Here is a 27,244-nt window from a genome sequence, read left to right on the forward strand (position 1 = left end):
GGAAATCAGATTGGCTTTAAGTAAAATCAGGGGTCAGATTTCTGCCTTGTTTGTATTCTTCCAAAGGCCTTTAGCCACCCATTCGCTGGTCCAAACCTTTAAGCAGGGGGCAACTCGTTTGCTTCCCCCCCCCCTTAGGTCACCAATGTGTCCTTTGGACTTAAATTTGGTGCTGTCTGTGTTACAAAAACAACCATTTGAGCCTATCAAGGAAATGCCATTAGTCTTGCTGTCACGCAAGCTAGCCTTCCTGATGGCCATCACCTTGGCTAGAACGGTGTCAGAATTGGTGGCCCTTGTAGGGAACCGTACTTAATCCTTCACCACAACAAGGTGGTGTTGCATCCTATTCCATCCATTCTTGCCAAAGGTGGTGTCGGCCTGTCATTGGAATCAGGACATTGTTTTTTTTTTTTTTTCTCTCAACCTCATTCGGCAGAAGAGAGACAACTGCATTCCTATGACGTAGTGCAGGCAGTCGGTTTATTTGTCTAGATTTGCGGAGATCCGAGGATCAGACTCCTGTTTTGTTTTACCAGAAGGACCCAGGAAGGGGCAGGCAGCTTCCAGAGCTTCCATTGCCCATTGGGTCCGCCAATTGGTCATTCAGGCCTATGGTCTGAAACATAAGGCTCCTCCCTTCAGTGTGAGAGCTCATTCATCAGGTATCTGTGGCTCAGATTTGTAAGGCTGCTACCTGGTCTTTAGTGCATACGTTTACAAGATTTTATCAGGTGGATGTTAGAGCAGCCTAGGATTCGATCGTAGTTTACTACATAGTTACATAGTAGGTGAGGTTGAAAAAAAAAATCGATGGACCAAAGTCCATCGAGTCCAACCTGTGTGTGTGATAATATGTCAGTATTACATTGTATATCCCTGTATGTTGAGGTCGTTCAGGTGTTTATCTAATCGTTTATTGAAACTATCGATGCTCCCCGCTGAGACCACCGCCTGTGGAAGGGATTTCCACATCCTTGCCGCTCTATCAGAAAAGAACCCTCTACATAGTGTAGCAGAGCATCCCAGAGAGAACCAGGAAAAGTCCTGTTCGGGGTTTATCTGTCTCCCAGGCTCCTCTCATATACGTTCAGGGATCTCTGATCCATGGTCCAGTTCGGGTCTTGGTCCTCTTCCCCAGGCTAATTTAAGCTCACCTGAGCAGACAGCCTTTGCTCTCTGCCTGGGAAACACAGATAACTTCTGTCTAGGAGAGCAAAAGGTTGGTAAAAGCTATTAAGCTGGGAATGTAGAAGCTGACAAGCTGTAGGCTTGCTCAGCCTGGTAGTTAGAATCTTTAAATATTGTATAGTTAGTGCCTGGACATGGCTAGGTTTTTGTTTTGGCTATTTTTGTTCCTATTTGTTTTTGGAACACTGTACAGCACCTGTATATAGACTTGTATATATCACAAATAAACACCGCACTGTTTGTCACTACTTCACTGGATTTGGTATCTGTGCCTGAAAGACTGCTCATCCCATGGAGTTTTGTACCTGCTACAGGTTACAATAGTTTAAGGTTAAACCCTCTGTTCTTCTAATTTCATTGAGTGGCCACGAGTCTTGTTAAACTCCCTTCCGCGAAAAAGTTTTATACCAATTGTTTGTCACCAGTACGGTATTTATAAATTGAAATCATATCCCCTCTCAAACGTCTCTTCTCCAAAGAGAATAACTTCAGGGCTCGCAACCTTTTCTCATAACTAATATCCTCCAGACCCTTTTATTAGCTTTGTTGCCTTTCTTTGTACTCGCTCCATTTCCAGTACATCCTTCCTGAGGACTGGTGCCCAGAACTTGACAGCATACTCTAGGTGCGGGCGGACCAGAGTCTTGTAGAGTGGGAGAATTATCGTTTTATCTCTGGAGTTGATCCCCTTTTTAATGCATGCCAATATTCTGTTTGCTTTGTTAGCAGTAGCTTGGCATTGCATGCCATTGCTGATCCTATCATCTACTAGGACCCCCAGGTCCTTTACCATCCTAGATTCCACCAGAGGTTCTCCCCCCCAGTGTATAGATTGCATTCATATTTTTGCCACCCAAATGCATTATTTTACGATTTTCTACATTAAACCTCATTTGCCATGTAGTTGCCCATCCCATTAATTTGTTCAGATCTTTTTGCAAGGTTTCCACATCCTGCAGATAAGTTATTGCCCTGCTTAGCTTAGTATCGTCCGCAAATACAGAGATTGAACTGTTAACCCCATCCTCCAGGTTGTTTATGAACAAAATAAATAGGATTGGCCCAGCACAGAACCCTGGGGGACCCCAATACCCACCTCTGACTATTCCGAATACTCCCCATTTATCCCCACCATCTGAACTCGCCCTTGTAGCCAGTTTTCAATCCATGTACTCACTCTATGGTCCATGCCAATGGACCTTATTTTGTACAGTAAATGTTTGTACAGGCTGCTGTATAAAGTCTGATGGCTATTTTTTTGGCAGGGTGTCTCCTTCCCATCGAGGCTATTGCTCTGGGATGCCCCAGTAAGCAAGGAATAATAGCCTAAGGCTCGGTTCACACAGGGACGACTTGTCAGGCGACCTAGTCGCCTGACAAGTCGCCTCCCGTTCTGTGCTATGGAACCGTTCTAAGGGGAGCGACGCAAGTCGCTCCGACTTAGAAAAAGGTTCCTGTACGACTTTGGGGGCGACTTGCATAGACTTCTATACAGAAGTCGTTTTGCAAGTCGCCCGGGCAGTCGTGTGCAGGTCGCCTCGTTGAGGCGACCTGCAAGTCGTGCCGCCTCTGGTGTGAACCGAGGCTAACTCTGTGTCCCGTGATGTATGATAAAGAAAATAGGATTTTTTTCGTCATACTTGCCTGTAAAATCATTTTCCTTGAGTACATCACGGGACACAGAGGTCATTCCCCTCTTTTGAGGATTCAGTGCTTGCTATAGAACTGAAGTACTTCCTGTATGGGAGGGGTTATATAGGGGCAGACTACCTATCTAAGACTTTGGTCTACCAATGTCCATTCACCTAGAGATGGTGTATAACCTAGTGAGTAAAGAATAATAGCCTAACTCTTTGTCCCGGGATGTACTCGAAGAAAAGGATTTTACAGGTAAGTATGACAAAAAATCCTATTACTTTTAGGTGCATTTTAATAATAGGAACTTTTTTGTTGAAAAAGGTTTATGATAGCAATTGACAAACTGGAAAGGTATCTGTTAGTGTAAAGACTAAATGCTAATCATTATTCAGAAATTTTGCTCTTCCGGGAATCAGTAAAAAAATCTAGCGACAAGGATTTAGATATTAGCCAAATACAGAATAACTGGCAGTGAGACATCTGTTCCTCAGCATTTAAATACTAAGGCAATGGTGCCCAACCTTTTGAGGAGCAAGGGCCACTTTAGACTGTGTCCAGTCTGCATATGCAAAGCAGATATGGACACAGCCCACTCTACTCTATGGGCCCTCTGATCCCTTCCACCCAGACAGAAGGGGACGGATCCCATTCTGTTTTTTTTTTTTTAAGTGGATCAGATTGGAGATAGGCGGGTGTAAACGAACATAAGCGTTTATATCTTCCGCTCTATAGAGGTGAATGGAGGGTCTGACTGGGTCTGCCTGAAAAACAGACAGGTGGAACTGATCGTGTGAAAGGGGCCTAAGGCTGCTTTCACACTGATGCACTGTGGTTTACTTGCACCTCAACTGACCTAAATCGTGGGTATTGCTGGTGGGTATTGCTGACTGGTTACCGACCCACCATCCCTTAGCATCAGCGTGACAGGAGTCCGTGCTGGAGGAAGAATGCGGCTCAAAGAGAGAGCAGAGCCAATGCTTCCTGTATCGCTCCCATCACAGACAGAGCACTCCGCCTGTGACAGGAGCCAGAGCTATACAGGAAGCATCAGCTCTGCTTCCTCTAGTGCTAGCTCCGTTCTTCACGCTGATGCTCTGGGATGGCGGGTCGGTAACCCGCAATCTGGGCTTGCCGGCCCACCATCCCAGAGCAGGAGGTGGTGGGCCACATCAGAGGTTGGGCACCTCTGTACTAAGGGGCTGATTTACTAAAACTGGAGAGTGAAAAATCTGGAGGAGCTCTGCATAAGAACCAATCTGCTTCCAGGTTACTTTGCCAAAGCTTAATTGAACAAGCTGACATTAGAAGCTGATAGGCTACCATGCACAGCTGCACCAGATTTTGCCTGCTACAGTTTTAGTAAGTCAAGCCCTATGTATTCTGTCTTTCACTCTCATCTCATAATACCTAATGTACTAACTAACTGGAATTAATCTTTATAACATTTTGACCTATGCTTTTTTTTTTTTTTTTCAAGGCCATACAAAATCACCTGGGGGAAGAACTACTTCAGGATCTTATTAACTTCTGTCTGAGTTACATTGCGATGCTCAAACTGCCTAAGAAACGGTAGGTAATAGCATGTTTGCAGAAACTTGAACTAAAGTCACTTGAACTGAAAATTCAACATAAACCTAATCTGGGTATATACAGTGCTTGCTGGAGTACACTTTTTAGGCTGCTAGATATGTTTAGTGAAGGTTATTAATAATCCAATGGTCACATATATGGAGTCATTATGTAGGTTCTTTTCCTGTCCATGGATCAATGTTGGAATTCCACTCAAGTCCCAAATAACCAGTCAGTTGCATTTTGTCATTTCTTGAATATCACTCATTCAGTAAGTGTTTGTGCTGCTCACTGTAATAACAGGTCAGGTGGCATGATCTTCTGAGGTATGAACATCTTAGCATGTTTTCTAGAGGAGAGTGAATCCAACATTCAGATGACAGGATTCATACTTAAATATTAATCTGTTAATAACACATTCTTGTTTTTGTTTAAAAATAAATGATGTATATTCACCTCTAAGATAACTAATACAGCACACCATACATACAGGTAAACTAATGCCAAATTAAGAAAGTTCTGATTGCATCAATTAACCAGTTCGTTATAATAGGAACTAGGAAAATCCCATCTCATTTGATGGTGCAGAAGAGTCAAAGTTTCATATGTGCATTGGGTAGTGCTCTGGGAAGATGGGCAGTTCTTAGGGCTTATAGGCATACAGCTGGTATCTGTGTCAGCCATAGTGCCAGGCAGGTATCTGACAGGCAGGTATCTTTTGGGCAAATAGAAACCACATATCTTTATTAGAAAATGGTATTAATCATTAGGTAGATAAAAGATTTGAAACCTTGTAGGTTGCATTATAGGAGGGGGTAAGACAAGTTGTCAGCTGAGCTTTTTTTTTCTTGTTCAAACAATTTGCAAAAGAACATGGTACAGTAAAATACGTCATTAGTACACAGTGTAACATTGTGAAAGGTACAGTGCAGGGATAGACAACCTTTTGAGCACAGTGTGCTGAAAAATACTTTCAAAGAAATTGAGAGTGCCGATTTTATAACAAAAAAATGTCAACTTCACACTCTCAATCACGAAAAGGATTTTATATAAAGTAAAACCATCTTGAGTAGTAGTGAGAAATTAACATCCTGCACTCATGCCTCAGATCAGTCCCAATTCCTGCAACTCCACACTTCAGATCAGCCCCAATTCCTGCACCTTCACACCTCAGATCACTGTCCCCCCCCCCTGCTCATCTGTTTCACCACTGTACCCCCTTGCTCATCTGTTTCACCACTATAACCCCCTGCACATCTGCCCCACCACTGTAACATCCTGCACATCTGCCCCACCACTGTGACCCCCTGCTCATCTGCCCCACCACTGTACCACCCTGCTCTTCTGTCCCACCACTGTAACCACCTGCTCATCTGCCCTACCAATGTTCCCCCTTTCTCATCTGCCCCACCACTGTACCTCCCTGCGCATCTGCTCCACCGCCGTACCCTCATGGTCTTCTGTCTCACAACTGAACCCCCCTGGTCATCTTTCCCACCACTGTATGCCCCTTCTCATCTGGCCCAATACTGAATCCCCCCCTGCTCATCTGTCCCACCACTGTAACCCCCTGATCATCTTCCCCTTAACTGCACCCCCCTGCTTTTCTGTCCCACCGCTGAACCCCCTTCTCATCCCTCCCACTACTGTACCTCCTGCACATCTGCCCCACCACTCAGGGTCGATCCTAGTGTCACAGACGCTTGGGTGCAGAAATATTTCTGGCGCCCCCACATGGGCGTGGTCATCTTACCAACTCCTCCCATTTACAAATGTTTCTATGGCAACGACTCAAACACAGAGATGCCCCCCTTAGAAGTCTTCGTTACCTTGGGATCCTCCCATGATCTCTTAACAGTAAAGAAAATACAGGAAGAGAGTACACTGAGACCTGGAGGGAAGTCTCTCTGATACACACACAGAGGGCTGTCTGTTAGAAAGAGCCCCTAGACATAATACGGACAAAGACTGCAGACATGATACAAGAGACAGTCAGAGACTGCAATCATAGTACAGGAGATAGTCAGTCAGAGACTGCAGACATGATACAAGAGATGGTCAGAGACTGCAGACATTATACAAGAGATGGTTAGAGACTGCAGATATAATACGGGAGATGGTCAGAGACTGCAGTTCCTATGGACGTTAGAAGATAATGGCCAAATGGCCCTCTCACTTGACCCAGCGATACAGCAACGGTTCAGCTCACTCTGAATTGCCTGTGGCAACTCTGCTGGGTAGCACCCAGATCTGTATTCCTGCAATGACTCCATTCCTTTCTCCGCCAGGGATGGCACTAGGCTGTGTGGCTTTCCCTTTGGTGGCGCAGGGCAGCTGGGTTTTTTCTCTGATGGTGTTCTCTCATCACTGCCCTCTCCCTCTGGAGTCCTGGGTGTACTTTCCTGGGTGTAGACCCCCCCAGGACAAACCACCCCCCCTCCATTAGTACAGACCCCCACCAGGACAAACCCCCCTCCATTAGTACAGATCCCCCAGGACAAACCCCCCCTTCATTAGTACAGACCTCCCAGGACAACCCCCCTTCATTAGTACAGACCTCCCAGGACAAACCCCCTCCATTAGTACAGACCCCCCAGGACAAACCCCCCTCCATTAGTACAGACTCCCCCAGGACAAACCCCCCTTCATTACTACAGACCCCCCAGGACAAACCCCCCCCCTCCATTAGTACAGACCCCACCAGGATAAACCCCCCTCCATTAGTACAGACCCCCCAGGACAAACCCCCCTCCATTAGTACAGACCCCCCAGGACAAACCCCCCTCCATTAGTACAGACCCCTCAGGACAAACCCCCCCTCCATTAGTACAGACCCCCCCAGGACAAACCCCCTCCATTAGTACAGACCCCCCCAGGACAAACCCCCCCTCCATTAGTACAGAGCTCCCCAGGACATACCCCCTCCATTAGTACAGACCCCCCCAGGACAAACCCCCCCTCCATTAGTACAGAGCTCCCCAGGACATACCCCCTCCATTAGTACAGAGCCCCCCAGGACATACCCCCTCCATTAGTACAGACCTCCACAGGACAAACCCCCCTCCATTAGTACAGCCCCCCTAGGACAACCCCCCCTCCATTAGTACAGATCCCCCCAGGACAAACTCCCCTTCATTACTACAGACCCCCAGGACGAACCCCCTCCATTAGTGCAGATCCCCCCAGGACAAACCCCCCTTCATTACTACAGACCCCCCAGGACGAACCCCCTCCATTAGTACAGACCTCCACAGGACAAAGCCCCCCCTCCATTAGTACAGATCCCCCCAGGACAAACCCCCCTCCATTAGTACAGATCCCCCCCAGGACAAACCCCCCTCCATTAGTACAGACCCCCCCCAGGACAAACCCCCCTCCATTAGTACAGACCCCCCCCAGGACAACCCCCCCTCCATTAGTACAACAATAGTTAAAGGGGGAGTTTGTGGGACTTTGAGGTTCCAGACATGGTGAAAAATTATTTGAAGAAAGTACATGTTTATTTACTTGAAAAGTATATACATATGGATCATAGGATTGCGCATGGGTACAAAATACAGCATGGGTATAAGAAACATATGATCATATCAACTTGGAAACTCATGACAATATGGCAGTGCATATATCTAACATGGTACATCAAGGATGCGACCTAATGTCAACCTACAAATACATGGCAGTAATAGAGATCAATGAGTAATTCCCATGAATCCATATATATGGCACATCGGTGGAAGCGGCATAATACATAAAATAAGCAAAATGATAATGAATGAGGGCATGGTTGTTCAAATCAGGTTGGTTGATGGTGGTGATGTATGTCGGCATCCCAAGATTGTCCGACGCGTTTCGTGTTTACACACTCCTCAGGGACGGATGCTCCCAAGTATCTAAAAGAATTATTAGGGTGTTCACTCTAGTATAGTATCAGTGATAGCAAAACAGAGGTAATGATGTACATCCTATGTACTTACATATGGAGACTAGTGGGTAAAGAGGATTTGTTGGATATGAGACCAAAGGCCAACCGTCCGTCCCGGAAGCTGGGGTATTTGGAGCTGCGTATAGCTGAGGCGTATCCAGCAAAGCTTCCCAAAGAGGGGTGAGACATTCTTACATCATGTGCCATGGTAAACAAAAGGTCAAAAAGAACTCCCGTATGATCTAAGTAGATGGATAAGAATCCATATTAGGTATGGTGATACCGTTGGAAAAATATGGTGGCATGTTACCTTGTACTAGAACTACCTGGATGCCAAAAATAGGAGAGGTTGAAGGGTCCCGCGTTGTAGTGGCGTATGTACCCGCCATCAGAAGTATGGCTGTGTGTGGGCGGCGTGCTATAAACACGCCGTACGGCCACACGTTAGCTCCTACCGACGTCACGCAGCACGGCACGTGGAGGGAGGGGATCCGGCTTGGGCGGTGGACTCCGCCTCCGGCAGGGGCTCGTCCTCCCTATTGTGTCGGCGAAGTGGTGAAGGGCGTGCTCCACGTGGCGATGCACGTAGTGACGTCACGCGTGAGGCACGTGGGGTCGATGCGCCATAGATCCCGTCCAGATCCCCTAAAATCGACCGTCTGGTGGGCGGAACGAAGGAGGAAGAGGAGGGGGTATAGGGCGCATCGCAGCTTCTAGAGCACACCCTTCACCACTCTAGCCGACACAATAGGGAGGACGAGCCCCTGCCGGAGGCGGAGTCCACCGCCCAAGCCGGATCCCCTCCCTCCACGTACCGTGCTGCGTGACGTCGGTAGGAGCTAACGTGCGGCCGGACAGCGTGTTTATAACACGCCGCCCACACACAGCCATACTTCTGATGGCGGGTACATACGCCACTACAACGCGGGACCCTTCAACCTCTCCTATTTTGCCATCCAGGTAGTTCTAGTACCAGGTAACATGCCACCATATTTTTCCAACGGTATCACCATACCTAATATGGATTCTTATCCATCTACTTAGATCATACGGGAGTTCTTTTTGACCTTTTGTTTACCATGGCACATGATGTAAGAATGTCTCACCCCTCTTTGGGAAGCTTTGCTGGATACGCCTCAGCTATACGCAGCTCCAAATACCGCAACTTCCGGGACGGACGGTTGGCCTTTGGTCTCATATCCAACAAATCCTCTTTACCCACTAGTCTCCATATGTAAGTACATAGGATGTACATCATTACCTCTGTTTTGCTATCACTGATACTATACTAGAGTGAACACCCTAATAATTCTTTTAGATACTTGGGAGCATCCGCCCCTGATGAGTGTGTAAACACGAAATGCGTCGGTCAATCTTGGGATGCTGACATACATCACCACCATCAACCAACCTGATTTGAACAACCATGCCCTCATTCATTATCATTTTGCTTATTTTATGTATTATGCCGCTTCCACCAATGTGCCATATATATGGATTCATGGGAATTGCTCATTGATCTCTATTACTGCCATGTATTTGTAGGTTGACATTAGGTCGCATCCTTGATGTACCATGTTAGATATATGCACTGCCATATTGTCATGAGTTTCCAAGTTGATATGATCATATGTTTCTTATACCCATGCTGTATTTTGTACCCATGCGCAATCCTATGCTATGATCCATATGTATATACTTTTCAAGTAAATAAACATGTACTTTCTTCAAATTCTTTTTCACCACGTCTGGAACCTCAATCAAAGTCCCACAAACTCCCCCTTTAACTATTGTTGTGCATTAGGGATGGAGACGCACTTGATGTGCGCCTCATTTAAAGTCCCACCCGGGTTGCTATACAGCTTCCCCCCCCCTTTTTCTTGATATATAATAGGTAAGGAGGTATCTTGACGGAGCTGACAGTGTGCCCCTGCCGCTCAGGTGGAAGTTGCTAGGCTCCATATGGTCATGTACCACACTTGGGGGCCCTCTTGCACTCGACACCTGTTTTTCGTGCCCAGATGCCATGCGGCATTTAACCATTTTGTAAACCAGGTTAAGTAGTTTAGTATTTTATTATATTTTATTTTTTATTTTTTCAATATTTCTTCATTGTTTTGTAATACCTGATTTTTTTGACACCATAGACCCTTTTTTCTGTCCTATCCCAGAAGCTGCGATGCGCCCTATACCCCCTCCTCTTCCTCCTTCGTTCTGCCCACCAGACGGATGATTTTAGGGGATCTGGACGGGATCTATGGCGCATCGACGCCACGTGCCTCACGCGTGACGTCACTACGTGTGTCGCCACGTGGAGCACGCCCTTCACCACTCTAGCCGACACAATAGGGAGGACGAGCCCCTGCCGGAGGCGGAGTCCACCGCCCAAGCCGGATCCCCTCCCTCCACGTGCCATGCTGCGTGACGTCGGTAGGAGCTAACGTGCGGCCGTACGGCGTGTTTATAACACGCCGCCCACACACAGCCATACTTCTGATGGCGGGTACATACGCCACTGCAACGCGGGACCCTTCAACCTCTCCTATTTTGCCATCCAGGTAGTTCTAGTACAAGGTAACATGCCACTATATTTTTCCAACGGTATCACCATACCTAATATGGATTCTTATCCATCTACTTAGATCATACGGGAGTTCTTTTTGACCTTTTGTTTACCATGGCACATGATGTAAGAATGTCTCACCCCTCTTTGGGAAGCTTTGCTGGATACGCCTCAGCTATACGCAGCTCCAAATACCCCAACTTCCGGGACGGACGGTTGGCCTTTGGTCTCATATCCAACAAATCCTCTTTACCCACTAGTCTCCATATGTAAGTACATAGGATGTACATCATTACCTCTGTTTTGCTATCACTGATACTATACTAGAGTGAACACCCTAATAATTCTTTTAGATACTTGGGAGCATCCGCCCCTGATGAGTGTGTAAACACGAAACGCGTCGGTCAATCTTGGGATACCGACATACATCACCACCATCAACCAACCTGATTTGAACAACCATGCCCTCATTCATTATCATTTTGCTTATTTTATGTATTATGCCGCTTCCACCAATGTGCCATATATATGGATTCATGGGAATTGCTCATTGATCTCTATTACTGCCATGTATTTGTAGGTTGACATTAGGTCGCATCCTTGATGTATCATGTTAGATATATGCACTGCCATATTGTCATGAGTTTCCAAGTTGATATGATCATATGTTTCTTATACCCATGCTGTATTTTGTACCCATGCGCAATCCTATGATCCATATGTATATACTTTTACAGTAAATAAACATGTACTTTCTTCAAATACTTTTTCACCACGTCTGGAACCTCAATCAAAGTCCCACAAACTCCCCCTTTAACTATTGTTGTGCATTAGGGATGGAGACGCACATTTAAAGTCCCACCCGGGTTGCTATACAGCTTCCCCCCCCCTTTCCCCCTCCATTAGTACAGACCCCCAGGACAAACCCCCTCCATTAGTACAGACCCCCCCCATGACAAACCCCCCTCCATTAGTACAGACCCCCCATGAAAGACCCCCCTCTATTAGTAGAGACCCCCCCTCCATTAGTGTACATAAAAACACCCAGGCGGCAGCTAGTGAGGAGAGGACAGTGTGCAGCTGCACCGCCCAGGTGGAGAGCAGATGGAGACAGGCTTGGGCGGAAGGCGGAAGTGAGAGACCGAGGAGGAGAACACGTCAGACACGGACCGCCCCCCCCCCCCAGCGATGTCACTGCGTGGCTGGTCTTTCTCCACACAGAGGCCAGCCACTCCGATCTCTGGTGGCTGCTCTCCTTCTCTGATAGGAGGAGGGAGAGGGGACGGGCTTGAGCCTCGAAAAATAGAGCGGCGGTGGTGACCTGCGGAGGGAGCCGCTTCTGGACACAGAGAGGAGGAGGGAGGGGAGCTCTCTGGTGCTTCAGCGCCCCCACCTCTCTGGCGCCCAGGTGCACTGCACCCCGCCTGGGATCGGCCCTGCCACCACTGTACCCCCTTGCTCTTCTGTTCAACTACTGTAACCCCACTGCTCATCTGCCCCATCAATGTACCCCTTTTCTCATCTGCCCCACCACTGTACCTCCCTGCACATCTGCTCCACCGACGTATTCCCATGCTCTTCTGTCTCACTACTGAATTACCTTTTCATCTGCCCTAACACTGAACCCATATGCTCATCTGCCCTAACACTGAACCCATCTGCTCATCTGCCCTAGCACTGTAACCTGCTTTCTCATCTGCCCCACTAATGTACCTCCTGCACATCTGTCTTACCTTTGTACCCCCTGCTCTTCTGCCCCATCTCTGTTCCCACTGCTCATCTGTCCCACCAATACACCTCCTTTCACATGAGCCCCACTGCTCTACCCCCCTGTATTTCTGTCCCACCACTGAACCCCCTTCTCATCTGCCCCAATACTGAACCCCCTGCTCATCTTTCCCACCACTGTAACCCCCTTCTCATCTGGCCCAACACTGAACCCCCCCCCCCTGCTCTTCTGCCCCATCGCTGTACCCCCTTGCTCTTCTGTCCCACTGCTGAAGCCCTTCTGCTCATTTTCCCCACTGCTGTACCCTCCTCTTATCTATGATATGCGTAATATGCAGAGTGGTAAAAGGAAACGGAGACACATCTACCTGTGCTGGCACACTCATACTGCTGATCCACCTCTCCCATCCAGCCCACGTGCTTGTATGTGATGTATGGGATGTATGTGATGTCACATACAATCATCTGGAATGTATGCGCAATGATGAGCTCAGGTCAGGGGTATTTCCTGAAAGCAGTGGGCCTGTGTGGAGGATCATAAGTTGGGCCCCCGCAGCTGAGAGAAGGTGTGGTGCTCAGCGCCACAGGAAAAGATGGGTCTGATTTTTTTTTTTATTGCTCTGAATACTGGCTGTGGCTTAAAGGGACACAGAGTGCAGGGGTTCAGTAGTAAGTGACGCAAGGGTTCAGGAATAATTTCAGCAAAGTTCCCAGAAGCTCAACAGTAATTCCACAAACTGTCATTTGATTGTGGTTTTCTCAATCACAGTGAAATCCCTTCTTTCTGAGATTGGTAGTGGCAACCAAGCGAGTCATCTTCCTCCAGATGGTGGACAGGGCTAGCAGGACTGTGATTGGCTTTAGCAGTGGCCAATGACAGTCGTCCTCCTCCTGGAAACAGGGACCGCCCCCCCCAGCAGAACTGCACCCAATCTCTTCCCCATCACAAAAGCTGACGATCGCAGCTGCAGCAAAGTTAGAGAACCAAACAATATATCCAATCTTTTACAATGTTTGGGGGCACAGTGCCTCCCCCCTCAGTGCAGGTATCGCGGGAATTCTGAAATTGGAATGCATTAGTGTCTTACTGACACTTCCCTGCTCTGCTGATGGGGAGGGAGTCCAGTGCCGGCATAAGAGGCTTTCAGTGCCTGGGGTTGCCTATAAGACAGGGGGCGAGCCCTGCTGATGTCATTGCGTTACCCACAAACTTAAATTTTAAGCGCTTGATCCACTTTCTAAATGTGAGTGTTTCCAAATTTCTTTTAATAAATTTTACGTTTATACGGATTCACACTATGTGGAGTATTTTCTTTTTTTGGTCATGGTATTTTGAACACTTGAGAGGATTTGGTCTGACAAGTTGACTGCTTCTGAAGACAGCTTCTTGGTGACCTCTCTTGACCAATTGGATTGTTTTACAACTTGATCTGGAACCCAGACGTGGAGGTCCCATATTTTGGTGGTTGCACCAAAAACCTTGTTGACTCGCTGAGCATATGCCCATTTGTGTCTTCTCAGTCCGGTAAGCCTCCTCACTAACAGGTGGTGGTTCTATTGTCTGTGTCCTCACCTCAACATTGATGTCACGTGGAATCCCACTTCTAGTTACACAATTTGTTTTCACCGTTTTTTTTATAGACTGCTATGTTTATGTTTTAAAACAACTTTTGTATGATGGCACATGGACTTTAGTTTGGGTGTGAATTTCATATCTCATTTTCATTATTATTAGTTTTTGTGGTCATTGCACAGTGTACATTAATATGTGCACATATGTTTTTCTATGTTTTGAGCACTGCACATAATTTCACTTTTAACTTATTCCAAGACACGGGCAGCAGCCACAGTGTCCATCCCGACGCGCTCCTCTACTGCCCCATACCACCAGCATTTCCTTCTAGTAGGAACAATAAGCCCCAGATAAGGGTTGCTGAGGACGCGGGGGGCGTGGCATGTGGAGAACGAACGTGCACATAGCCCATGGCGCAGCCCGATGGCTATAAAGTTTTTACTCGGCTCAGACTCGGTTGGCTGAGCAGGCTGGTGCTGGGGGGCACATAGGCACTGTGTGGTTTTTGGATACAGGTATTTAAAAAACACAGCTACTGGTCATTGGGCTGAGCGGTGATAGTGGCATTATAGCTGGACTACAGCTCAGCAGTATGTTGGGCACACAGGTGTAAGTGCCTCCAGTTTGTTTGCCCTGGCAATGTCTTCCCAAAAGAAGAGTTGGGGGAATACAGCAGGAAGGGGCGCAAGGGCAGCAGCGGTCAGGGTCTGAGGATCCTAGTCACGCCTCCACAGTGCTGTCCTCTGCTGAGAGGCCAGAGGCGACTGGCCAATCTGAGCCATTACGGCTGTCGGGCATAGTGGCTACCTCCAATGCTTCAGCCTCTACATACGTCACTAAGGACGATTTGGCATCTGCATTAGCTGGGTCAGAAGGCAAAATAGCCGGCATGATTGCGTCTGTCTCCCAAACTGGGAAAAAACACAAAAGATTTCCTTCTCCCTCTCCTGACCTACCAGCAGTGGAACAGGAATGGGCAGAGGATATAGAGGTACCGCTGGATGACCGGGAAGAAGGTCAAGTAGATGACTCCTCTTCCGAGGAATAAATCTCTGAGGAACCTTGTTCAGTCTCTCAGTCCCAAAGACTGTTAGTGCAATCCCTTACAGACTTGGTCCATTCCGCATTTAAATTGCCCCTGGTAGAGCTGACCGGAGCCTCTTTTTCCTCTTTAGGGTCTTTGCGACCTCTGCAGAGTTAATATGCTTTCCCTCTGCACCCACTACTGGAGCAGTTAGTATATGCAGATTGGGATCATCCAGATAGAGTTTTTATCCCTCCTGGAAGATTTTCACTTCTGTACCCAATGGATGAGAAATTCATAAAGAAATGGAGTTTGCCAGCAGTGGATGCTGCTATTTCTTCTGTGAAAAAAAACTTAACCTGTCTGGTAGTCAATGCTCAGGTTTTTAAGGATCCAGCTGATAAAAAGCTGGGATCTTTACTTAGAGCCTCCTTTTCCATAGCTGGTTCAGCAGCACAACCCGCAGTAGCAGCTATAGGAATCTTTCAGTCCTTGAAGGACCAGTTTAAGCAAATCATTAAAAGTATTCTTGCTGAAGGGGAAGCTGCTCGTGAGTTGGCGGACCTGCCGAGGTCCTTATGCTTCGTGATTGATGCACTTAAGGATTCTATTCAGCTATTTTGCTCTCTTGTCTGTGCATATGCGCAGAATTCTTTAAAGAATTGGTCAGCGGAATTGCCTTGCAAGAAGTTATTGGCAGGTTTTCCCTTTCATGGGGAAAGCTTGTTAGAAGACGAATTGGATAAGTATATCCAAAAAATTTCAGGTGGTAAGAGTGCGCTTTTACCTGTTAGAAGGAGTAAGCGTCCTTTGTTTAAACGTTCTAGTTCCCCGGCTCTGGGGGCCTCAGCCTCCAGTCAGTTTTGACGGCCTCCTCCATCCCGTTCAAGAAGTAAGCCTCAAAGGCAAGGACAGGGCCAGAAAAAAACCTGGGTTCAGAGGCCTGCCAAACAGTGTCTTAAGGCCTCCTCATGAAGGAGCGCCCCCACTCATTCGGGTGGGGGGAAGGCTTCTGCAGTTTTCAGAAGTCTAGGGAAAGGGGATCCAGGACAGATGGGTCAATTCCACAGTATCTATAGGCTACAAACTAGAGTTTCAGTAATTTCCACCATCTCGATTTCTAAGATCAAATGTTCCCAAGGACCTGCTAAAGAGAAGATCCTTATTCCAGGCATTGGACCGAATGAAGTCACATGGTGTGATTATAGAAGTGCCGACAGAAGAGCGGTTCATGGGTTTTTATTCAAATCTTTTCACAGTGCCAAAACCAAATGGAGATGTGAGACCCATTCTGGATCTCAAAGGTCTGAATCAATTGCTAAACATACACTCTTTTTGGATGGAGTCAATCCGATCAGGTGCATCCACTCTAAGGGGAGGAGAATTTCTAGCATCAATAGACATCAAGGATGCCTATCTGCATGTGCCAATTTCCCTCTTTCTCCAGAAGTTTCTATGATTCGAGATAGAGGGGCATCATTTTCAGTTCCTAGCCTTGCCCTTCGGGTTAAAGAAGTAGTAAAGAATTGGCAAGCAGACTTCTTGAGCCGCCAGCAGTAATTCCAGGGAGAATGGTCCCTGCATCCCAAGGTTTTTCAACCATTTGCCAAACGTTAGGGACCCCAGAACATAGATCTGTTGACATCCAGGTTCAACAAGCAAATTGTGTCAAGGACAAGGAATCCCCTCGCATTTGGAATAGATGCGTTAGTGATTCCGTGGGACCAGTTTTCACTGATTTATGCATTCCTTCTGGTTCAGCTTCTACCGCGACTTTTGCACAGGATCAGGGAGGAAGGGAAGCCAGTAATACTGGTAGCCCCACCATGGCCCAGAAGTTCCTGGTACGCAAAAATTGTCAGTGGGAAAACCATGGTCCCTTCCACTCCGTCCGGACTTGCTTCCGCAAGGACCAATATTCCATCCTGCCTTACAGTCGCTAAATTTAACGGTTTGGCTATTGAGGCCCAGATTTTAAAGGATCGAGGGCTTTCTGGTTCAGTTGTGACTATCTTGATAAATGGGAGGAAAACAGCTTCTAGAGCTATTTATTATAGAATTTGGAAGTCATATATTTCTTGGTGTGAGGCCAAAGAATGGCATCCTCGAAAGTATGTCATAGGTAGAATTCTTGCTTTCTTACAGTTGGGGGTACAAATGAAGCTGGCCTTGAGCACAGCCAAGGGTCAGATCTCAGCCTTATTGGTATTTTTTCAAAGACCAATTGCCTCTCATTCCTTGGTCCAGGTATTTATACAAGGGGTAGTTCCTATAACTCCACCAGTTAGGCCACCCTTGTCTCCCTGTTATTTAAATCTAGTCTTGACGGTTTTGCAAAGACAGCCCTTTGAGCCCATTTGGCATATTCCTCTAATCCTTTTGAAAGGAATTTGTTTTTTCTGGTCGCAGTGACCTCGGCAAGGAGAGTGTCAGAGTTGGCAGCCTTTTCTTGTAAGGAGCCATTATAAATTATTCATTAGGACAAGGTGGTGTTGCGTCCTCATCCGGCTTTTCTGCCTAAGGTGGTGTCCAGATTTCACTTGAACCAAGATGTCTCTCTGCCTTCTTTTTTCCCAGAACCTCATTCTGTGGAGGAGAGATTGTTGCATTCTCTCGATGTGGTAAAAGCTGTCAGTCTATCTGAAAGTGACAGCCCATATGCGGAAGACCGACTCTTTGTGCTGCCAGAAGGGCCCAGGAAAGGGCAGGCAGCATCGAAATCAACTATTTCACATTGGATTCGCCAGCTTATAATTCAGGCTTATGGGTTGAAAAGGAGAGTTCCATCCTTTCGGGTAAGAGCACACTCTACCAGAGGAGTAAGTGCCTCATGGACAGTGCGTCATGAAGTCTCTATGTCTTAGATTTGCAAGACCGCAAATTGGTCATCAGTACATACATTTACTAAATTTATCAGATCGATGTAAGGCAGCAGGAGGATGCTGCGTTTGGGCGCAGTGTGCTGCAGGCAGCGGTATAGATCCTCATGCCTGATGGCGGTCTGCTTTGTATGTGTCTCCCTCCCTTCAGAGGTATTGGTTTGGGACGTAATTATGGCTGCTCTGTGTCCCGTGATGTACGATAAAGAAAATAGGATTTTCCTACAGCTTACCTGTAAAATCCCTTTCTTAGAGTACATCACAGGACACAGAGGTCCCTCCCCTCTTTACTGGGATATTCATTCCTTTGCTACAAAACTGAGGTACTTCCTGTATGGGAGGGGTTATATAGAGGGGGACTTCCTGTCTTTTAGATGTGCCAGTGTCCATTCACCTATAGGTAGCGCATAACCCAGATAGTAACTACTATGGCTGCTCTGTGTCCCGTGATGTGCTCCAAGAAAAGGATTTTACAGGTAAGCTGTAGGAAAAATCCTATTTTTAGTAACTGATACGGACCAGACAGGATGGGCATGGTGGATCAGATCGACATGAGAAAAGTAAGGTGAGAAAGCATGGAGGGGGGTAGTTCGCCGAATACAAGTTGGAAAAGTCAAAGGTCAGCTTGATACCTAGAAAAGGGATGTGGTGCATGGACCAAGAAAAGGGTAGTACCTCCTGTGGTAGTTGTTGAAAAGTTGGTAACGAGACGTTGAGCGCTGTCGACTTGCTAGTGTTAATCACAAGTCCCGAGATTTGACCAGTCCAGTACTTTGAGTAGATTAGGAGCCGATTATAAGTAAAGATGTCATAAATAACAGGACGTCATCCGCAAAAAGGCAGAGCTTGTGGTGGGTACTCCCTAATTCAATGCCTTTTTATATCAGGGTCAGCTCAGATCAGGAGGGCCAAGGGCTCTATGGGCAAAGCAAAGCGCAAGGGTGAAAGCGGACACCCTTGCTGAGCGCCTCTTGCAATGGAAAAAAGGTTTGACTGGTGTCCGGTGTATTGGACCTTGGGGTTGGCATAGAGTGAGGAGACCCAGTGTAAAGAGTGTGCTCTGAATCTCCATTGGCATAGGACAAAGTGGAAATAGGGCCAAGAGACAGTGTCAAAGGCCTTACAGATGTCGAGTGATAAGAAGCATGATGGAATTTTACGAGTTCAGGCAGCGTGGGCTAGGTGTATATTGTCACCAGCTTGGTGGGATGGGATAAAGCCGACTTGATCCCTGTGGATCAGTGAGCCAATGATTTAGGTTTAGGCGACTGGAGAGGATTTTTGCTAAGATTTTAATGTTCAGATTGAGAGCAGATATGGGTCGGTAATTAAACCATAGGGTGTTGTCGGAGTGGGGTTTGGAGATCATAGAAATGAAGGCATGGACATTGAGGAGGGAGTTAAGCGCAGAAACTAGGATGGGAGTAAGGGTTTTTTGTAATAGGTGGCAGATAGTTCATCAGCGCCTGGACGTTTGTTTGGATTAAGGGCCTTGATAGCTGTGATGACTTCTGTGTGTGTGATAGGTTTATCAAGGTTCTCAGCGTGAGCAGTCGAGAGTGTAGGGAGTTTGATCCGGGAAAAGAGGCACTCAGCTCTCACCTGGTCAAAGGTGCCCGAAGTGGAGTAGATGTCAGAAAGTCTATGGCCAAATTTGCACAGTATGTTAATGGGGTTACCAGAGTAAGTATTATGAGAAAGTTTCAGGCGTACAGGTTTGGGAGCATGGTCTGCCTTGCATAAGGCAAGGGCTAGGAAGGTGTTCAGTTTATTTCCCTTCATGTAGAATTTATGACGGTACTTACAGAAATTTTTCTCAGCAGCTTCGATGAGAAATAAGTCAAGGTCTAGCCTGGCTTTGTCAAAGTGCTGCCTAGAGAGTGGTGTAGGATAGTTTTGGAACTTGGTGGATGACTTGTGAAACTCTTCTTCTAGACACTTGTGTAGAAGGCGTTTATGTTTGCGGAGATGAGAGGCTTGACTGATGCAGACGCTTCGAATAACCGGTTTATGGGCTTCCCACAGAGTCAGTGGGGAGGTCCCATCAGTAGAGTTATCAGCAATGTAGCCCTTAAAAGCCAGTTCAAGTTCTAGGCGATATTCTGGGTGTGCTAGGACGGTATCATTGATGCACCAAGAGGAATGATTGGGCCTAGGGATTAGAGAGGAGAGGGTGGTGAGAACTGTGTTATGGTCTGAACGTAAAATAGGAAGAATGGATGAGGAAAGGAAAAGGGGAGAGGAGCCATCAGTGAGAAATATGTGGCCGATCCGAGAGAACAGTTTATGTGGATAGGAATAGTTTTTGTATTGGCACTTGGTCTAGTGGGGTGGGTGGAAAGAGTAACCGGAGATTTGTCCAAAGAAGGGTATAGAACCTGATTGGAGTTGCCACAGACTAGAAGAGTACCCCTTTTGTGGGTATCTATGACTTTCTGTAAATGGGAGAGGAACGGAATCTGATTTTTGTTGGGTGCATAGTACGATGCTATAGTTATCTCGCTGTCCAGGAGATCGCCTGTGAGAATCAGGTAGCTTCCTTCGGGGTCTTTTATCTCCACCAGGAGGGTGAAAGGGGAGAAGCTATGCAAGGCCATAAGGACTGCTCTGCTCTTAGAAGAAGCAGAGGCTGTGTAAACTTGAGGGTAGGAGGAGCTAAAGAATTTTGGTGTGGATCGAGTAGTAAAGTGTGTTTCCTGTAAACAAGCTATATGCAATTTAACAGAAGCAAGAGTGCGGAAAGAGTGCGGAAAGCCTTTGTGCATTTGTTAGGAGAATTGAGCCCTTGGACATTGAGGGTAAGGACCGTCAGGGGGGCCATGGTCATAGACTAAAATGGATATGCTGTTGATGTAGTTCATAAAGCTGGTAACCACAGGAATGCCCCGGGGATATAGGGGGAAGGAATTTCAGACTAGACTATAAGGTGAAGAGGAGAGTAAAGAGAGGAGAGGGGGTGTGTTTTGGTGGTGAAGTGTATGTCAATAGCGAGGAGGGTATCCAATGGGTGGAGAAAAAATATCCCAGCCCGAGGACAAAAAACAGTCTGTGGTGACTCCAAAAAGGGCAGTATGCAGACATAGCTGAGGTGGCAGTGCCCTACCTCAGGGGTCACCACGGCCAACTTAAGTTATGTACATCTGTGTGGATGTAAAAGGTAAGTGTAAGCAGAAACCAGCAGTGGGAGTACAGCAGTGGTATACAGCATTGAGACTTAAGGGACGGGGAGTCGTTGTTACAGAGGGGGGGGGGGGGGGGGGGGGGGGGCGAGACAGAGAGAAAAATATATATATATATACACAGTATATCTCATAGAAGTGAGTACACCCTGCACATTTTAAAAAATATTTTATTATATCTTTTCATGTGACAACACTGAAGAAATGACACTCAATACACAGCCATTGATGTCTAAACTGCTGGCAACAAAAGTGAATACACCCCTTAGTGAAAATGTCCAAATTGACCCAATTAACCATTTTCCCTCCCTGGTGTCATGTGACTCATTAGTGTTACAATGTCTCAGGTGTGAATGGGAAGCAGGTGTGTTAAATTTGGTGTTATCGCTCTCACTCTCTCATACTGGTCACTGGAAGTTTAACATGGCACCTCATGGCAAAGAGCTCTGAGGATCTGAAAAAAATTATCTTTTGCTCTACATAAAGATGGCCTAGGTTATCAGAAGATTGCCAAGACCCTGAAACTGAGCTGCAGCATGGTGGCCAAGACCATACAGCAGTTTAACAGGACAGGTTCCACTCAGAACAGGCCTCACCAAAGAAGTTGATTCCACATGCTCAGCATCATATCCAGAGGTTGTCTTGGGAAATAGAAGTATGAGTGCTGCCAGCATTGCTGCAGAGGCTGAAGGGGTGTGGGGTCAGACTGTCAGTGCTCAGACCATACACCGCACACTGCATCAAATTGGTCTGCATGGCTGTCGTCCCAGAAGGAAGCCTCTTCTAAAGATCATGCACAAGAAAGCCTGCAAACAGTTTGCTGAAGACAAGATACTAAGGATATGGATTACTGGAACCATGTCCTGTGGTCTCATGAGACCAAGGTAAACTTATCTGGCTCAGATGGTGTCATGCGTGTGAGGAGTAGAAAGACAAGTGTCTCTTGCCTACAGTCAAGCATGGTAGTGGGAGTGTCATGGTCTGGGGCTGCATGAGTGCTGATGGCACTGGGGAGCTACAGTTCATTAAGGGAACCATGAATGCCAACATGTACTGTGACATACTGAAGCAGAGCATGATCCCCTCCCTTCAGATACTGGGCCGCATGGCAGTATTCCAACATGATAATGACCCCAAGCACACCTCCAAGACGAGCATTGCCTTGCTAAAAAAGCTGAGGGTAAGGATGATGGACTGGCCAAGCATGTCTCCAAACCTAAAACCTATTGAGCATCTGTGGGGCATCCTCAAACGGAAGGTGGAGGAGCGCAAGGGCTAGAATGTCCACCAGCTCCGTGATGTCATCATGGAGGAGTGGAAGAGGACTCTAGTGGGGTGGTCCAGGACGAAGTCTATTCAGACGAAACGCGTCGGGAGGACTCCACTGCTGCCCCTTTTATGTACAAGCGCTTTTTTATCATCTACATCATGTAAGTGTATTTCTTCAATTTTAATAAATACGGTTTCTACGGTATTATACTATGTGGTCCTTTTTGTACCCTTTATGAGCCATACGCGAGGAGAACCGTTGCATTTGGAGAAAATACGCTTTCAGAAAACTCCCCTTGATCTCTTCAGGCGGCCGAGGTCTCCTTACTATTGCCAGGGAGCAATAAAAGCCGGTTTGACCCTCACAGTATACACTGTTGTGGGTTCAAACCCTCCGGTAAGCCTCCATCTGTACCATCTGAGTGTATTGCACGTTTGTGAAGACACTGTGGTGTGATATTTGAAGCTGGTCGATTCATACATTACTCAACATAGTTATGCGGGACTTTAATGATTAACTGCACACCACTATTTCTAAGACTTTATGACATATGCTGGTGAAGGTGTTTCTCACATTACTTCGGAGTGGTGACCCATTCAGTTTTGTAACTCACCTACCTGTCCTGTAAATTAGCTTATTTCTGTGTGTTTCCTTAATGTGAATTAAGCACTCGTGTTCTAACCATATTATATACAAGGCTTTCTAACTCATTTTAAGGTGCCTTTTTCCATTTAGTGCTACACGTTTTTGTTTTTGTGGATTTGTTTGGCAATTATTCTGGTTGCTGTGTTAGCAGCTCATTGATATTCTGACTATTTGGAGCAAGCGCAAATTTACTACTGGTGGAAATTTGGTGAATACTTTATATGGTAGAAAAGTGTAATTTCTTCAGCGTTCTCACATTAAAATATATAAGAAAATATTTACAAAAATGTGAGGAATATACTCACTTTTCTGAGATACTGTGTATATGTATATATATATATTATAGTAATATGGGGGACCATTAGCTCTCGTGGTAGATGCATTTGTCATTGATTCATGCCAGTCAGGAACTATATTTTAGAGCGTGGTAGCCCATTTTTATTAAAAAGAAAAAGAAAAGTCTGTAACATAAAGGTTTCCCACGCAGGGGTCTTCTCCAGTAAATCCACAAAGAGAAAAATGTTAGCCAACCTGGCTCTCTTTAGCAGTACCTCTGCTCTTTATCCTGGTCACACAGACCACAGGATTCTTCAGTGTGGACGGTTTTACTTTAGCGCCCACAGCTCCGCTCTGGCCTTAGTCCTCAGGCCGTTTACTGCCTCTTGCAGTCACACACATTCTGGCTGCCTCCTGGAGACCTCCTGCCTCTCTTGGTGTAGAGCAGTCGCCAACTGGGAGCCATGAGGTATCCCCATACCCTCATTATAAGGGCTGTTCTCACCTGAGCACACACCCTGCTGGTCATCTACAAAATCTGGACACAGGGTTGGAAAACCCATCCCACCCAAGACACTATGGAATCTCCAAACTACAGAGCCCCATGCTGGAATACCAAAACCTGGAGAAAGCAGCGAAAGCAGTTTTCTTCAGTCCACATCTATGCTCTGCGGTCTTGCACCAAGCCAATGTGCACACCCTGTGTCCCCCAGGCTACCAATTTTACAGCGACAGCATCTCCTGCTGTCACATATCCCCCACCCCGATTCGAACCCGAAGGGGGCAGAACACAACAGCCTGAATCCTTGATTGGGGCACTTCTGTGTCAGCTGTTCGCTACGTAGGCTCAATCTTTTTTTCCGGTGCGTTTCCAGGCACGCCCCAGCCTGGATCCCAGCGGGGTCCTACAGTTCTGTATCCTCAGCCTACTCCCTCTGATGGCCCCCTGCCTACTCTGGTGGCATCCTGCCTTTCCTTTTACTTTCCGGATTCTGTAGGGAACCTGCTCCAAACACTACGCTTGATAAGGAACCATCTTTTCCCTCACTGGTACCTGTTTTCCCCATCACAATAGGTCTCCTAGGTTTACCAACTCCTTTGCCGTTACCCTTGACCACCAACTCCCCAGAGCTCAACATCTGTTTATCATGCTCATGTTCAAAGAAATTATGCATTTTCGTATCCAGGATATTATTTATATTAACATTCAGTAATAAGTCACCATTTCTCCAATTACCAATACGGTCAGTTCTTTCTTGCTCGGGGTTTAAGGCCAGGCCCAAGGAGGGACAACACACAGGTGAACAGCTATCCCGTATGGCAGTTGTCATCAACCCTGTCCTCAGGGCCCACTAACAGGCCAGGCTTTATGTATTACCTTGGGAAGATGCAGACTAGAATACTGTAATCACTGAGCAGAAAATGATATCTGTGATGTATTTCGGTTATCTTGCAAACCTGGCCTGTTAGTGGGCCCTGAGGACAGGGTTGATAACCACTGCTGTTTGGGACCCTCACAAGGCTTCACTTGACCTGTTGTCCAAATCTCTGTGGGCAGTTGTCCTAACAACTGACATTGAGCAACGCATGACCCATTGCTAGCAAAACCAATCTCTGCCAGCTCACACTTTTCCATGTCACAATTTTTGTTCCTCTCTGTACTATATCTTAGAGTGTCTCCGGGTACCTCAACTTGTACCTCTTTGCAGGTGACATACAGAACTTTTGCATTTTTCCCATCCATATCGGCCCTTCCTCCTTAGGAGGTCTAGTGCGTGAGGCAGTATCCGCGCTATTTACTAATCCCTGCTCAGCTGCATCTCGGACCACACTAGCAGGTGTGTCCATCACAACAAAAGGCGGAGAGACCTTTGATGTCTCCATCAGCTCTCCAGAGCTCCTTCCATACTGGACCGTATCCGGAAGCACCCTCAGAGGGAACCGGGAGATCACTTGCCACACTATTAGAAAGCACCATACCAACCAGTTCCACTGGTGATTAATGTTAACCGGCACAGCTTGTACTACCTGGCTGCACCCATTGGTACCACGCAGCACCACCACATCCGACTGCAGCGGAGGCACCCAGGCATACAAGGAATGTGCTTTCACCAGTTCAAGTAGTTCCACTAGCACACTTGTCATTTCAGTGCACTCCACATCTGTATGCAAGACCTTTTTAGGGCCCTTTCCCTTATCAGAGACGTGGAGGGGCTCATTCACTGCAGCTTGAGAGGCCGAGACATTAAAGGGGACCTCCACCTCACTGGAAGTACCCATCACAGTCTGATGCTCCCCTGAAACGCTGTCAGACGCATGTCTCCCACTCATGCCCTCTAACTCAACAATAAGCCTCTGCAAGTCAACATTCATTACATTGTCACCTTGACACTTGACATTCAGCGGCTGGGCTGTGGACAACACATCTGTTATGCATGCGCCCTTATCTGGTCCTTCCGACTGGAGGGAAACAATCTTTGCAGGGACCAAAGCGTCCTCAACCACTGGCCGCTCTGCGATCCCCCTGTCTGGCATAGCAGTTGTTGTAGCCACACCCGTGTCGCTTAACATAGCCTTGTCCAGCATGGTTAGCAATTGTTTGGCCCAGCTGTCCCAATTCACTGTGCTTCCATTATGAGTGCTCTGCAGCACCTCATCACCTGCTTTAGGAGGCACCTGGGATTCTGCAGCACAAACAGTACCTTTGTCCATTTTATATACATCACATTGTGCCAACATGGTTTTGCTCATCTCACACTGAAACAATGCATCATCCATCAAAGCAGGCTGCAATACACCATTTTGGCCAGCTTGCCCTGGGGGAGCCAACAACACACACAGCTGTGTACTTTCAGCTTTGGCTGGCTGACTTAACCCCTTACTAGCTGGGCTACACATATGGTAAGTGGACTGCTCACACAAACTCTCATAGCATGGTGTAGACCCAGTCTGTTCCACCAGAGCAAAGTCAGTGCTGTCCTGGAAAATCTCTGGCCCCAACACATGGAGAGTCCCTGAGACTTCCATGGACAACCCTGTGGCTCTGTTTCTGGTTGCCAAGGGAGACATCCCCCCTTCCTCACTATTGGTAAACACATCACCAACATAAGTACATTTACCATCAGCAATACCTTTATCATCAGCATTCCTAGACATAGCAGTGTTTATAAGCTTTATCAGGCTGTCTTTGGTCATAACGCATGGCACCCTGTGTGCCACTCAGCACACCGCACTTCCTCTCCGAAGGGATTCTTTTGCCCACTAGGGCGGCTCCACAGTTGACCTGGGAAACCACGTGTCCCACCACTGTGGGCTCCTGGGAGGTTTCCCTGGGCATCTCTGCAGCACCTGTCACTAGGGAACCTGGCATATAGGTTACCATTTCCAGCACCCTGCTGGATTACACCAGGCACATACAGAGTCCAAGTCTTTTTGAGTCCTTAACCTCGCTGCAGGTTGCGCTTCAACCTGTGTCTCCCCACTACACGGGGTAGCACACTGCAGCAAGTCCACTTTTACACCTTCTGCTGATCTCCCAGCCGTACACACTCCCACTTCATTGGGATCAGCCCCACAAACTGCAACAGCCTTACCATATCCTGTAGCAGGTAACTCTGGCTTCATTTGAGTGCACTGTCTCTCATCTGCATCCACACAAGCTTTTGCCTCTTTGTGGCCACCAGTCTTGCACACAGCAACTTTTAACACAGTTCACAGTAGAAAAAATGTCTCTCCTTTCACAGGTACACCACCTTCCACACACAATGCCTTTTGCCTGGCTGGACTT

General features: G+C 47.0%; 1 protein-coding gene across 4 annotated transcripts in view; it reads left to right on the plus strand.

Moving 5' to 3' along the window:
- PMM1 (phosphomannomutase 1) overlaps positions 1-27,244 on the plus strand; it is a 173,618-nt gene that overhangs the window by 93,002 nt on the left and 53,372 nt on the right. For all 4 annotated transcript variants that reach the window (XM_073592739.1, XM_073592740.1, XM_073592741.1 and 1 more), the window contains one exon: positions 4,307-4,398. In XM_073592739.1, coding sequence (XP_073448840.1) covers positions 4,307-4,398 — 92 coding nt within the window. The remainder of the gene's footprint in view (positions 1-4,306; positions 4,399-27,244) is intronic.

This window comes from Aquarana catesbeiana, linkage group LG07 (genome assembly GCF_042186555.1).
Source record: "Aquarana catesbeiana isolate 2022-GZ linkage group LG07, ASM4218655v1, whole genome shotgun sequence".
Taxonomy (NCBI): domain Eukaryota; kingdom Metazoa; phylum Chordata; class Amphibia; order Anura; family Ranidae; genus Aquarana; species Aquarana catesbeiana.